The sequence below is a fragment of the Xiphophorus hellerii genome, chromosome 9 (assembly GCF_003331165.1).
Source record: "Xiphophorus hellerii strain 12219 chromosome 9, Xiphophorus_hellerii-4.1, whole genome shotgun sequence".
NCBI lineage: Eukaryota > Metazoa > Chordata > Actinopteri > Cyprinodontiformes > Poeciliidae > Xiphophorus > Xiphophorus hellerii.
This window is the reverse complement of record NC_045680.1, coordinates 29,166,730-29,182,121: the sequence shown is the minus strand read 5'-3', so window position 1 is coordinate 29,182,121 and position 15,392 is coordinate 29,166,730. Positions and strand designations below refer to the sequence as shown.

At 39.5% G+C, this 15,392-nt stretch overlaps 2 protein-coding genes and 1 long non-coding RNA gene across 3 annotated transcripts in view; 1 reads left to right on the top strand and 2 right to left on the bottom strand.

The window, feature by feature from the left end:
• The window catches only part of LOC116725903 (rho GTPase-activating protein 39-like), a 103,627-nt gene extending 94,319 nt beyond the window's left edge, over positions 1-9,308 (bottom strand). The window contains exon 1 of the mRNA XM_032572308.1: positions 9,184-9,308. Coding sequence (XP_032428199.1) covers positions 9,184-9,194 — 11 coding nt within the window. The 5' untranslated portion in view covers positions 9,195-9,308. The remainder of the gene's footprint in view (positions 1-9,183) is intronic.
• Positions 1-15,392, bottom strand: part of LOC116726052 (uncharacterized) — a 591,833-nt gene that overhangs the window by 459,063 nt on the left and 117,378 nt on the right. The window lies entirely within an intron of this gene.
• Positions 10,101-13,316, top strand: LOC116726075 (uncharacterized). Its single transcript, XR_004340535.1, has 2 exons — positions 10,101-10,653; positions 12,799-13,316. It is a non-coding gene; the product is annotated as an uncharacterized LOC116726075 (long non-coding RNA).

Sequence of the window (15,392 nt, the reverse complement as noted above, 5' to 3'; positions counted from 1 at the left end):
AGATTTTGTGGTTTTAAAGGCTCCTGACTCCACTAGGGACAAGGATGTTAGAAAATGGATGGATGGATGGTTTTAAAGGCTCTGCATTGAAGACAGTGAGAAATAAAGGGCACAGCTTTAATTTTTTTTCTATCGTTTTCTCTTCTGTTCTCAGCTCCCACACAGAGCGGGTCCACTTGCTCAGCCCCTCCCTCCCATTTCAAACTCTTCTAACTAAAAGTTAAAGAGCTAAATATGAATAAGAAGCTTGCTACCTTGGACAAAAAAAGCTTAAGTCTATGAAAGCAGTGCAGCAGTTTTGTTAATGAGGCAGCGTATCATGGTTCAGCCTAAGTAATAAAATAAACTGCAGTCCAATTTTTATTGTTAATGTGTTTCTTCTTATTGAGCAGCGAAAGTAAATAAAAGGTGTTACATGTCTTTTGCTTTAAGTATTTACTTACTGAAGGGTTTATGTTTGTGCTGCAGAGCCACAGCTAACAGTTAACTCCTCACTTCAGCGGCTCTGACCAGCCCGTGCCGTTCGGCGCTGCTGTTGCTCCTCCCACATTTTGGATTGAACTATTGTTCTAATAATAGTAGGGGGGACCTAAAAAATGTTTTTTTTCCTGAGATAAATGGCAGATTTATTTCGTTCTTTGTTTCTTTTGCCTTTTCATATTGACATTATTTAAATGCAAATGTTTCTTCAATGATTATTTTGGGGGGGACAATTCTAGACTTTTCCAACATTGGGGGAGTCCAGACCCATAGGCGTAAATCATAGGGATTTACGCCTATGGATCCATCACACTCTTAGGTATATATATGTTTTACAAACTTTGTATTTATTCTATAACAATTGTGCACATAGTGTAGTTCCTCTAAATGTGCCTTCACCAATTTCTGGTCAGGTTATGCTGGAGTGTCGACCTGGCTGGCTGGTTGACTGACTGCCTGGATGGATGAAATATCTCCACAGGAACAAGCTGGAATTCTTTTCAAAAGATAATTTGGGACTGAATAAATTTCATCCTGTCTCTATGCAGTTTACCTAAGCACCAAGATGGCATGAAGGGATAGAAGTTACAGTTACTGCTCTGAATCAAGGAAGGTAATCACAGTTTTGGCCAAGGGGCGTAAAGTGGAGCAGGGCAAATCATACAACACTTGAGATTTGTTAGTTTTTCATTTGTGACTTCACTTGTGTAAGCTAACCATGTCATTGTCACATGAGCATCTTGAGTGGCAGGATAGCAAATCAGAGAGATGACCCATCCATCCATCTATCCATGTTGCGCCTGTGCTGGGTCACTTGGTGGGGGTGAAGTGGTAGGGCAGTACTGGTAAACATCCCCAGGGTTGAATAGCAGAGATGTGCAGTACACCCAATCTAAAATATCTCACTATCTTCAACTCAAATATATATCTTTAAAATTGATGGAAAATATAATGCTATTTTAATACGTGATCTGTAACATTACTTTTTTGTAAATGTAATGTGTCTTTTTATGTAAACTCACCCAAAGTACAACCGCTGATGCAGCATGCTGCTGATGCTAATGGGGTTCTCAATAAACACAAACTACAATTCAGCAAGAATTCTGAACCAAAATGCTCAAAAAGCATCATAAAAGCCAAACTGTTCTCTGTCCTCAACTCTTCCCAAACATGCTGATTCCATTAAGAGTGAATTGATCTTCATCAAACCTACCATCTACACCAAAACAGCTGCATAAAGTTCTTAAAGGGATCCATGATTAATTGTAATAGTAGACTTTACTTGAGGAATTTTATTTTAGATGTTGAAACAAGAGCGGGAGATCGACAGGCGGATTGGCACAGCGTCTGCTGTACCGGTCTGTCATGGTGAAGAGAGAGCCCAGTTAAAAAGAGAAGCTCTCGATTTACCGATTTATGGTCATGATATTTGGGTCATGACCGAAAGAACGAGGTCACGGATACAAGCGGCCAAAATGAGTTTTCTCCGTAGGGTGTCTGGGCTCTCCCTTAGAAATAGGGAGAGAAGTTCAGTCATCCGGGAGGGACTCAGAGTTGAGCCGCTGCTCCTTCACATCGGGAGGAGCCAGTTGAGGTGGCTCGGTCATCTGGTTGGGATGCGTCCTGGACGCTTCCCCGGTGAGGTTTTCCAGGCAAGTCTCACCGGGAAGAGAAGCATAGGAAGACCTATTACACGCTGGAGGGACTGTTTCTTGGCACAGATGCTTCTCCAGCACAGATAAATGAAAAGATTTCAAATTGTTTAACATTTAAATATAAAATTTTGAGGAGCTGGCCAGTTTACTTTATAAAAGTTCAAAGAACAATCTTCATAGTTAAGATTGTTTTGTTGCCATAGCTACAATCTGATGCCGTGAGTTTAATCTTTGAGTTTATCTCGATACATCTCAGGAAACGTTAATTATCACTGATTGAGGTGCACCTAAATCAAATTCTGCTCAAGGTTTCATACAACCTTGAACTGGCCCTGCATAATGAGCTAAATCCGAGTATTTCTCTGCTGGATACAAAGTGACAAACGGGAGATTTAATAAGTGCCGTTTTGGTTGCTGTTAGTTAAATTGTATATATTGTTATCAAATATTTGTTGTTTCATGTGCCTTTATAATGTTCTTGTCTTGTATGCCTTTATTTGTTTCATCTTAGCATAAAGAAAGTTTCTGTGTTGTTGAATTACTTTGATTCCTTTCTCAGAAGGCCTCTGAGGAAGAGCAGAGACAACCGTTTTCAACAGGGTTATCGCTCAGCAGAAACCTCTGCATCCATGACCTGTTAGATAGCTATAAAACTGTTGCCATGAAGACGTACAACTTGCTCTGTGTTATCCTGTGTCTGGAACAGAATAATCTAGAGCAGGGGTGGGCAATCCTGGTCCTCGAGGGCCGGTGTCCTGCTACTCTTAGATGTCTCCCTGGTCCAACACACTTGAATCCAATAGCTGAATCACCTCCTAAGTGCAGTCAAGTTCTCCAGAGTCCTGCTAATGACCTCATTATTTGACTCAGGTGTGTTGAAGTAGAGATGCATCTAAAAGTTGCAGGAGACCGGCCCTCGAGGCCTGGAGTTGCCCACCCCTGATCTAGAGTGTAGATACCATGTGTTTTGTTAGTGACTAACATTTGTGTTGCAATTATGAGAATGAAGTGTTTTCCCCACCCCTTTGAGACGCTCTCTGTAACAGGGATCCTAACAGCAATAAAAAGGGAGAACGGACACATATGTTTTCAGAACGGAAGAGATGTGTGACTGAAAACATATCTCTGGCTGTTCTCCTCGCGAGTACAAAAGAATCTAACTCTCTTGTCTCTCTTGTGTTTGTTTAATCTGTCTCAATAGGTGTTTAACCTGACAGTTGCCCAAGCTTTATGGGACGAGATTTTCCTGATACAAGTTTTCCGCATACTGCAACTCTGCCTGAAAGCTTTTGATCTGACTTTCATGCATCGTGTTGCTGCAAAAAATTTAATAAAATTTTATACATAGGGCTGCACAGTGGTGCAGTTGGTAGCACTGTTGCATTGCAGCAAGAAGGTCCTGGGTTCGATTCCCGGCCCGGGGTCTTTCTGCATGGAGTTTGCATGTTCTCCCACTAACGCGTGGGTTCTCTCCAAAAACATGACTGTCAGATTAATTGGTCTCTCTAAATTCTCCCTAGGTGTGAGTGTGTGTGTGCATGGTTGTTTGTCCTGTCTGTCTCTGAGTTGCCCTGTGACTGACTGGCGACCTGTCCAGAGTGTACCCCGCCTCTCGCCCGGAACGTAGCTGGAGATAGACACCAGCAACCCTCCCGACTCCATTAGGGACAAGCGTGAACAGAAAATGGATGGATGGATGGATGGACTTTATATATATACATATACAGTACAGACCAAAAGTTTGGACACACCTTTTAATTCAATGAGTTTCCTTTATTTTCATGACTATTGACATTGTAGATTCACACTGAAGGCATCAAAACTATGAATAACACATGTGGAAATATGCACTAAACAAAAAAGTGTAAAACAACTGAAAATAGCCCTTATATTCTAGTTTCTTCAAAGTAGCAACATTTTGCTGTGATTACTACTTTGCACACACTCTGCATTTTCTTGATGAGCTTCAAGAGGTAGTCACCTGAAATGGTTTTCACTTCATAGGTGTGCCCTGTCAGGTTAATAAGTGGGATTTCTTGCCTTATGAAAATATAGAAAACCCATTGAATTAGAAAGGTGTGTCCAAACTTTTGGTCTGTACTCAGTACAGACCAAATGTTTAAGTTTAAGTTAATGGTAAGGTTAATAACAACAGCATTTAAGTGTTAGATAGCCATTATCAGTCATTGTCAAATTAACCATTCTCCAATAGTAAATAAAAGAAACAGGAAACAGTCTCAGATCGGAAAGTAAGCCAGTTAGCAGCAGCTTTAGCCACAGTTAGGAGAAATATACATTGCTGCCTGTCAGTGCTGTAATGTTAGAGGTTCACTTTCTGTATTAACTTTAATAAAACATTTGCGTGTTAGATAGCCGTTATTAGTCATTGTCAATTCACCATTCTCTAACCGTGTATAAAAGAAACAGCCTCCGATCAGAGAGTAAGCCAGCTAGCAGGAGCTATAGCCACAGTTAGGTAAAATATACACTGCTGCCTGTTAGTGCTATAATGTTAAAAGTTTCACTTTCTCTATTAATGTAAAATCACTGACATCTTTCAACACTGTTGTTAAGAAAAGCATTTTAAATATTGATTTAAGCGCTATCTGTCAAATATTTTACATGTTCTGATGTGATTCATAATTTCTCTTTTTGTTTTGTTGTGTCCATCTTTCTCAACAGTAGCCTACCTAACAACCTACCATATCTGGGATGGTCTTATTCCTCTGTCCATTGAAGGTTCAGTCAATCAGCTGCGGGACATCTGCTGCCTAATGTCAAATTATCATGGGCCTCTTGATTTAAAAGGAGACAAACCAGTACAGAACCTCCCTGCTCCTGCAAGTCACACTTCTTGGATGAACACTCATTACTGCAAAAGCAGCTGTGTTATAATTTTATATACAGTGACCGTCGGACCACTTTTTTCAGTAACGAGTAATCTAATGCGTTGCTATTTCAAATCCAGTAGTCAGACTACAGTTACTTATCGAAATCACTTTGCGTTACTATTTTCTTTTGTTGTTTAATCGTATTTCCTTTACGCGTCATGTCGAGTGACCAACGTCTCTATGCGACAGAAACGTAAACAATGGAGGGAGATGCGCATTTTGTTGGTGGAAAAACTGGAACTATTTTGAGTTTCTGTCGCCAAGTTATTATAAGCGGCTTTGGGCTTTTTTTTTTTTTTTTTTTTTAAGTCGCTCGCAAATTTAATGAGTCGCGGGTTGCGCCTTTTTGGCTCGTTTTTGAACGTGAAGTTGCTCATTTGGGCTTGGAAATAAGCAGAGACTCATAATAAATCCCAGAATTGGTTCCTTCATTAAGGTAGTTTTAGTCAGGCTCTCCCTGTCCATCATTTCCCGGATGATCCGTCCCGCTGTGCCTTTGTTGATGTCAAGTTAATATATTACCCCTGAATGACGTCGAGCTTCGCAGTAAACTGCAAACATCGAGACTAATATGAACAGCGCAATAAACGTGAAAACAGTCACGAATAAACATGTCCGTAGTTGCCAATAATTATAATGGCAACTTATAACATTATAATTATTAATATTAAGATAAGTGTCACAAATCTGTGCAGCCATCCGAGTTGTGGAGCTGCAGGAGGAGCTCTGACACCAAACGCAGGGCCGTAACGCAGAACCTGGAGGTTGGGGGGGATACATGGGGGCTTTAAAATCCTTCTTAGAGTTTTCCACACAACAGTGGACCACACAAAAACACACACAAATTACTCACGTTTTTTTTGTTGTACTGTAACCATTAAAACATTTCCCCTTCAGTTCAACCTTATAAGTGGAAACACATTGTTGATGTTAACATTATAAAATAACTTACAATTAAGTATTGGCAAAGATCAATGTAATTTTCACAGTGTTGTTGTTAGCAGCTGCTGAAAGTAACTAAAAGTTACTCTTAATGTAACTTAGTTACTTTCCAAATCAAGTAGTCAGTAATCTAAGTTACTTTTTCAAGGAGTAATCAGTAATCCGATTAAAGTTACTTTTTCAAAGTAACTGTGCCATCACTGTTATAATATTATATATATATATTTATAATTATAAATGAATCAATGTTGTGTAGTTTTGTAAATACTATTGTAAATAGCTTCTCTTGAGTAATCTGTATATGTGCAACTTTTACATTCAGATTGGATCTTTTTGTAAATTTTACACATCTGGCAACAAAGAAAGTGGAGGAGACGAAATGCTAAAATTAAAGCTTCCATTGTGGAACAAAAAAATAAGGTGTGTGGCAATTTCTTGCAAACATCTATGTAATAATTTTATATATATATATATACAGTATATATATATATATATATACACAACCATAATTATCACAGTTAACAATTTAGGTGAATGATAGAGAAAATGTATTTAGAAAAGGCATATCAATTTTATTTCAACATTATGCACTCAGGGTTTACAACTTAAGAAGACATCCATGTAGTGTCCTTGGCGGGTGCCAGTCTGCAGTGAACCGGTGCAGGACAGAGGCAATGGTAGACTGTAGTGAGTAGTTAGAAACAGAAGTCCCACCATGTGATCCACAGGGCTTTCCCAGCTGAGCACAAACATGACATGCACTTCATTTCCACAGGCACCACAACAGAATCAAGTGTAACCTGTTAAAAGGGATATAAAAAAATGTTATTCCTATGTTGTCATCAATTTTCTACTTCCAAGTCTACAACAGCAGCAAAAAAAAGTAAAAGAAACTTAACCCTGTAACATGGGATGAGCGTCTTCCTATTTGAGTTTGACTTCTCAGAACGTGGTGGAGTAGCGGGTGTGTGGCATAACTGTCAAGTTTTGGACTTGAAACTAGGGGTAATGTCGCTACTGAACTGGTAGTGAAACTAGCCTAAGACGTGGGGAGGGGAGGGAGTAATACGGAATATTTACGATCATGCATTGTACGTGACATAATCTGATTAAGATTAGAGCCTAAATACGTTCTATTTCCAAAACAGATAATGTTAGCCAGCTAACAAATTACTATTGCTATCCTAGCATATCAACTAACAGCTAGAAAAAACCAAAACACGTACCTTCATAGTCAAACAGGTATCATTCAGAGAAGTATTTGTCCAGTTTAGAATATGTTGCTGAAGAAAATTTGTTTGCAAATGGTGATATATCTTCAAATCGTACTTGTGGCAGATGCTTTAGAGTCCAGAAACTGGATAAACTCCACACACCGGAAGTAAAGCTACACTGCATCGACTCATAACCGCTGTTGTCTGACGTCATGTGAAAATGGTCTATTGTTCTTTGTACTTTTACAAACTAAACTTGCCAGCTCCTTAAAGTTTTACATTCAAATGTTAAACAATTAAAAATCTTTTAATTTATGTGTGCTGAAACCATTAAATCAAATTTAGCAGCATTGATCATCTCAATAAACAAATGTTACATTTATGTATCTGTGGTCTGTGTTAAAATATTAGCATTATGGGTCCCTGAAGTCCTGGGGGGCCTGATGGAGCCACTGACTTGACAGAGGTGCAAATAATTAATATTCATTTTAATTGTATTTTTTGATTTTGTTGTTTTTAAGACAAATTGTGAGTTTAAACAGCATTTCACTGGCAATGTTTTCCCGTAACATTTCCAGTAATATTTTTACATTTCCTACTTAACATTTTTTAATACAAAAACACAGTGGACCACTTTGGCGCCCTGACAGCAAGTTTTCTGGGGGGAACCCTGTATTTATTGAGCTCCATCAGAAAAAATAAGAATTATGACAAACTATTTTATTTACGATTAGTTTATAAAACCGACTAGTTTGTGTAAGTAAAATACTAGAAATTTCTTAGAGAAAACTGGATTTCGATCCAGAAAAACACAACAGAACCCATAACAAGGATCCAGGTTGCAATAGGCTTTGATCGTGTGAATATACCTGTATAGTTAGCACTTTGTTCCATTGGTGATTTGTCACCATCAAAGCAATTTCTGCTCAAACCACCACACTTAATATTAACTTGTACAGAAGGGGAGTTAAATTGTGTGTCAGTAACTTGCTAAGATTATATATGTTTCCCCACATAGTTACATAAATGTCAAAAGATCCTTCAAGGTCCAACTGGCTCTCCAGCAAATGTTGTACTGCACCTGAGCGTGATGATTCACACATGAGCGAATCAAGAATGGGACTCGCTGCTCAGCTCTCTGACAAACATGGTTGCATTAGAATAATAGTCCACAGCCCACCTGCAGCAGTGATTTCCATAAGGAAGAAGTCATTTACTAGCCATCAATTCTTAACAGAGAACTGTGATCTTGTGCACTGAGGAAACGGCCATTGTCTAATGATGAGACAGAGATCTGAGCCACCCCCTACTCTTAGGTGTCCATGATGTTTAACATGATTACAAGCCACATGGTAATCCGTTTGTCACCGGTCTGAACCCCCGGAGTATCATGGTTAACTTTACAACATTCCTTCATGATGCTTTATCAATCCTGGTGATACCAATTTTCCACATGTTATGATGACATGACTTCAGTAAAAACAAAAACGCCCCGCTTCTGTGTGTGCAAAAGATCGACAGACAGTACCCAGACACCCACAGAGCAGTTTCAGGCAGCTGCTTTATACCCTGCGCTCCTCCATGGGAGGCGCCTCCCTCCATCATGAGTATGAGGGATGCTGTGAGGAGGACCAGAATCATGGTCCTCCTCGCGTCAGCCCTGGAGGAGCCAGAGGCTCGGTTCAGTCGCTGCTAGCATCAGGTTAGAGAAGCAGGCAGAGCTCGTACCGACAGGTGCCTCGGCATCATTACCCCGCCATCCCACTCGATAAAAGCCCAGACCAACAGCAGCCACGCAGCCTGAAGCAATGAAACGGCCCCGAATTAACACATACGGTCGTTTAAAATAAAAAATAAAAAAATTCACGACGGAAAGCGTCGGCTTGGAGATTCAATCAAGAAGATACAGTCAGGGTGCTCGGAGACTGCCGCGAGCCGCGGCGTCGTGGTGCCCAGGCTCGCTTTTTTCCCTTTGATCTGAACGCGCGTGGACACACTCACCTCTCTGCCATTTTCCCACCGGCTCCTAAAATTAATCAGCAAGAACATACAAAATGCCCTCCATGTTGGTGAAATTGCGGTAGCCGCAGTCACGGAATCACTTCTCCTAGACTAGTGTCAAGGCAACGGCGGTAAGTACGCAACATCCATTGGTTACTTTCAAAGTAAGAGCTTTTCTAATGACCAATTTTCATAGACATGAGACTAGTGTGTCATAGGAGATTTAACTTTTTTTTGTATTTTTATCTTTAGTAAATTCGGTTAACCTATAAAAATCTACAATTTTTACCCTTTTAACGTGAATATGAGCAGTAAAATTGTTCGGTCAAACTTATAGTGTAAATGTAGTAATATCCCACCATCTGGATATGGTGGGATATTACTAGAGAATCTATCTGTAGTAATTAAAAATTAAAATGATCGGACGACCATTTTACCTGCTCATCATATACAAGGGCTACAGTCCTCCGACCCTGTAGCGTTGGGGTTGATTGGTTTGATGTTTTTAAATTAATGAGACGAAGCAACCAGATCCCTACTGTGAAAGTTTTAATAAACGTGATAAAAGTGATGTACTATGCAGATGTCTCAGCATACAACATAAATAGATAACTTCTTTATATTATTTATTTAACTTTCATATCTATTAACTGTCTCATTTAATTACTGGACTCTCTCATGTTAAATTTGCCAAAAGAACAACAGATGAATTTAGTGTTTTAAATCAAGTTAGAAATACTTAGAAGCAGTGATTACGGGGCAAAAGGGTGGAGGTTTACATCTGGTCAGGCTAACTGGTTCCCATGGAGACCACTGCGAGAGGGAAGGGTTTACATCCCCGCAAACAATTCCAGCATTGCGAGCAGACAGCGGACACAATTAAATATGACCAATCTTTAGACTACCTGGTTTGTCCGGCCTCTTCTTTAGATCATGCTTCCTGGAGTGGATCCATGGGGAGGCTGCTTTCCTAATGATTCCGTTTGGAAACATCGCTTCGTCCAGCCGCAGTGAGGACGGAGAAGCGGACCTGCCTCTGCAAACACTGATCTTAATCTTTGCTGGAAATACTGCAGCCATGGAAGGCTCGTCCGGTACAGTCGGTGGATGGATCCCTTTCTGGCATTGCTCGGATGTTGTGCGTTCTGCAGCTATGTTCGCTTGATGGAAATAGTCCAGACATGCTTTTTCCAGTTAAAAATATCCTGGGAATAATTGAGCATTATTTACCTTAGCCTGTCTTTTGGGCTCAGTTGCGCTTCATGATTCAAGCTTTTACCAACACCGAGCTGGATGATACTGTGATTCCCTATAGTTTTCAATTGCAGTGCAAGGTCTGCGAAAGAGAAGCAAGCTGAAGCCAAAATGTTTAATTTAAAGAGCCTGCTGCTAACCCATTTTTGGTCGTCATATTTCTCTTCTCTATGTCCACCACCTGTCTTTACTTTATTTATGTGGCCCCTGGAACAGGTTAGTAGTTAACATCTGTCCAAGCTACAAGGTCTTATCGGCAGCAAACAGCAACACTGCATGGTTCAAAAACAGAAACAGTCTGGAAATAAAGTAAAACTTCGGTTGCGTTGTGCGACTTTACAGTATGGAGAGTTGAAAAGGACAAAATTAAATAAATGAATACACACTTAAATAATTAAATGTAACACAAAATAAATTAAATGTTTAATTATATGTTTAAATGATTTACTTAATTGACAATTTATTAAATACATGATTAAATCATTAACATGCAAACACAGCAGTCGATAAATTAAATGTGTATTTAATTATTTAATGGTTCCTGTTTCTGCAGCATCAATTCAACACAATCTGTTTATCTCCACTGGTTTGATTAATTGCCAGCTTCTGCATTCATTGAGAATTCTTGATGAGAATTCATGTTAAGAAAAATAAACTGGATCAAGACGGCCATGGAAAAAGGTAGAGTTTGAATCTAGTGAACCATTTTTGCGATGATGTGGCCAAATGTCTTGTCATCTTGGAAATAAATACAGACATATAACCACCAAGCAAACTGCTCACCTCCTCCCAACCAATCAGTGCCTCTGTGGATAAACTGACCTACTACTGGAGCTCCATCTTTTTCCCAAACCGCATTATCATCTGAAAATCAAACATGAACATCACCTCTCAAATATCAAAAAATAATCAACTTCCCTTTTCCCCTGGACCATTACTTCCCCATGTGCAAGTTCTTAATCCTGTTCTTCATCCCAAATAAACCTTTTCAAACCATTCCTTTGTGACCGTAATTGTTCCAGAACTGGAGCCTCAGCATGACACAGTGAGATTTTACTGGAATCTTAGAAAATGCATAATTCTTTTAGGGAGGAACATCATTTTATTGTATAGACTGTTCCAAGGAGAGTGAAAGGAAGCATTCTGCACATGTACACTATATTGCCAAAAGTATTTGTTCACCTATCCAAGTGATCAGAATCAGGTGTTCCAATCACTTTCATGGCCACAGGTGTATAAAATGAAGCACCTAGGCATGCAGACTGTTTTTATAAACATTTGTGAAACTATGAGTCGTTCTCAGGAGCTCAGTGAATTCCAGCGAGGAACTGTGATATAATGTCACCTGTGCAACAAATAGAAGTGTTTGGGAACAAGAACAACTCAGCCACAAAGTGGTAGGCCTTGTAAACTGACACTTACGGTACTTGTCCGACTGCATTGTATTAATGTAAGGTTTGGTGGAAGGAGGATTATGGTGTGGAGTTGTTTTTCAGGAGCTGGGCTTGGTCCCTTAGTTCAGTGAAAGGAACTCTGAATGCTTCAGCATACCAAGACATTTTGGACATTTCTATACTCCCAACTTTGTGGGAACAGTTTGGATCTGGCCTCTTCCTCTTCCACTATGACTATGCACCAGTGCACAAAGAAATGTCCATAAAGACATGGATAGAGAGTCTGGTGTGGATGAACTTGACTGGCCTGCACAGAGTCCTGACCTCAACCCAATAGAAGACCTTTGGGATGAATGTTCTGACATACTGATGTTGGTCACGTCCAACATCAGTACGTGACCTCACAAATGCACTTCTGGAAGAATGGACAAAAATCTCCATAAACTCTCCTAAACTTTGTTGACCTTCATCCTAGAAGAGTTGAAGATGTTCTAGCTGCAAAGGGTGGACCAAGGTCATATTGAACATATTGAAGGTCATATTAAGTGACATCCCATTCATATATTATGAATGGGATGACATCCCATTCATATATTATGAATGGGATGTCACTTAAACTCATATGTGAGTCAAGGGAGGTGAGCAAATACTTTTGGTGTAGCTATATTGCCAAAAGCTACACTATTGTGTAGTGTAGCAATTTCATAAAATAGGTTTTATGAAAACTTGATACCTCCAACAGCCAATCTTTTTGCTTGCTGTTCTTAATGTGAGATTCTTCCTCTACTGAACAAATGAAGTCTAATTTGAGGTTGATTCTTTTAGAGCAACATTATATTTCATCAATAAATGTACTTCTTTCTATGGGTGTCAGTAAGTATGGGATAAAATATACAATAAGTATAAATAGTGAATTAAGTATACATTTCTGATATTTATTAACACACATATTTAGTCTTTCCAACAGCCAATACATACTACTTCATGGTGCAGGCCCAGGGCTTAATACTGAGGGACAATGTGAGGACAATCAGTCAGATGATCAGACTGCACACAACCTTCATAAAGTGTTTCACATGGTACTGTTTAAGAATTTTTTACATATATTTTTTATTAATATGCTGCAAAAGGCAACAAATTGGCTTTCTTTTGGACCAAATCCCTTTGAAGATTCAATTGAAAGTGAAAATTTAATAATGTAAATATGCATGATTTAATGTACACTAATAAATGTGAATGTGCTTCTAATGCTTTATGATCAGTGAACGGCTGAACAGTTTTTATTCAGAATGGACTTTTTTTTAGACATATTCAGTTATTTATTTCCTGTTGCAGTAATCACTACATCTGCAGTTGTGCTTTTATTTTATGCAATCAGCCTATCTTTCTACTGTAATACATGCACACATCCATTTGGCCTTTTGAGGTTAAATGGATGTTGAAATCAAATGTTTGCATACATCAAATAAAGAGACAAACACACTATTTTATTTTCAAAATCAGAACTTTACATACATTTCCTCAGTATTCTGGAGCGTTGCCTGTATGTTATGGGTCAAAACCTTTTGGGCTTCCTTCTACACACTTTTAACAATAGTTTACTGGAGTTCTGGCTCATTCCTCCTGACAGAACTGGAGTAATTCAGTCAGGTTTGTAGACTGTCTTCAATCTGCCCACAAATTGTCAATAGGACTGAGATCAGGGCTTTATGAAACATTAACTTTGATGTCCTTAAGTCACTTTGTAACCACTTTGGCTGGCTGCTGAGGGTTATTGTCCATTTGTAACACCCAGACCTTTAACCTACCGGTTGGGGTGCTGTGGTGTCACAGGGGTTAAGCACAACTCACATACAGAGACCCCAGTGCTCAACATGGCCGTCTTAGGTTTGAATCCCGGCCTGGTAACCTTTGCCTCATGTCATCCCTCCCTCTCCCTCATTTTCTCCCTCTCCCTCATTGCCTACTTTCTTGTCTGAGCACTTTCAAATAAAGGCCACTAGAGCCAAAAATATTAATGATTGATGTCTTTAGGTCAGTGGTGCCCAAATTCGGTCCTTGAGGATAACCTTTTCAGCATATCAATGTCAAGGTTGTTACTACCACCAGGGAGAGAGAACTAAAAGATGTAGGATGCTGGCACTTGAGTACCCACTTTGGGCACCACTGCTGTAGATGGTGATTCAATATTTTTGTATGTTCTTTCTTGATTCTGCCATCTATTTTATGGAGTAACAGCGCCACAGCATCATGCTGCCACTCATGTACATTAGTTTGCATGGTGCTCTGGGGCTTTTTCCTCCAAATGTAATAATGATTTTTATGGTTACACATTTCCATTTTAGTTTCATCACACCACAGGATAAACAGATGTCTTTGTCCCTGAGTGCTTTTGGAAAATGCAATCTGGCTTTGTTCTGCTTCCTTTGGAGTAATGGCTTCCTCCTTGCTGAATGGCATCAAAGCACATTTTAGAATAGGACACGTTTTCACTGTGTCAGCTGTGTGGGGTTGGTCTGTGCATTTTGGATCAGAAAACATCCACACCTGGGACACAGAATCCATCTCCTTCCTGATCGATATGATGGTTGGAAGTTCCCATCATGTCTATGCTTTCATATAGTTGCTTGAATAGATGATGCCACACATTCAAGCATCTGGAAACTGCTCCCAGGGATGAACCAGACTTAAGCAGCTACACAATCCTCTTTCTGATATGTCTGTCTGTATGTAAAGTTTACTTTTTTTTTTTTGCTTTACATCATGTTATGTTATTTCCTAATCAAAAACATACCTGAAGTGTTGCCTTGATTCATTCATACATGTTTGAGAAATCCTTTAATATGTGACAGCAGCCATTCAGCTGTGCAAACACGTTTGAGGCGGTTTTCAGGGTTCAGAGCTTCTGCCTCATAGAGCAGTCCTCCCCCACAACTCCACCATTTAGCTCCTTCAGACTAGTTAACAGCAATTAGCAAACACCTGGTGAAACTGCACATCTGCTGAGCTCATAATATGAACTATTTCTGAGGGCGACACTGGTAAATCATTGTTAGACGCCGAATATGTCAGCGATGACACATTTTTACAAGCCAACTTGCAGTACCATAACTCCACAATACTTTCTGAAAAATTCCATCGGTTTCTGAAAGTGGAGATGCTGCAGCCAATATTGGGTTATTACTGTAATTTCACACCCACCGTTACAGGAAGCCCTGTAAAACTTCCTTCTCACAACCCTCCTCCCCAAAGAGCTGGTGAAAATAGTAGTGGAAAAAACTATTTCTGAGTGTTTTTAGAGAGTGGAGATTTGGAAAATATTTCTGGAAGATGGTCCTTTGGGGTTATAAAACCACTACAAAGGTTCAGGGGTGATTTCGAAACCAGCAAAGAAATTCAAGAAACAACTTGTTACAGAAGAAGGTAGCGTTTTATCAATTGAATTTCCAAGTTGGATTTACAATGAAATGAAGCTGCATAGCATCTTGATTTTACTTTGCATATCTTATGTGTATTACTCAACTGTTGTTTCAAATTGTGAGTTTTAGAACAGGCTAATTG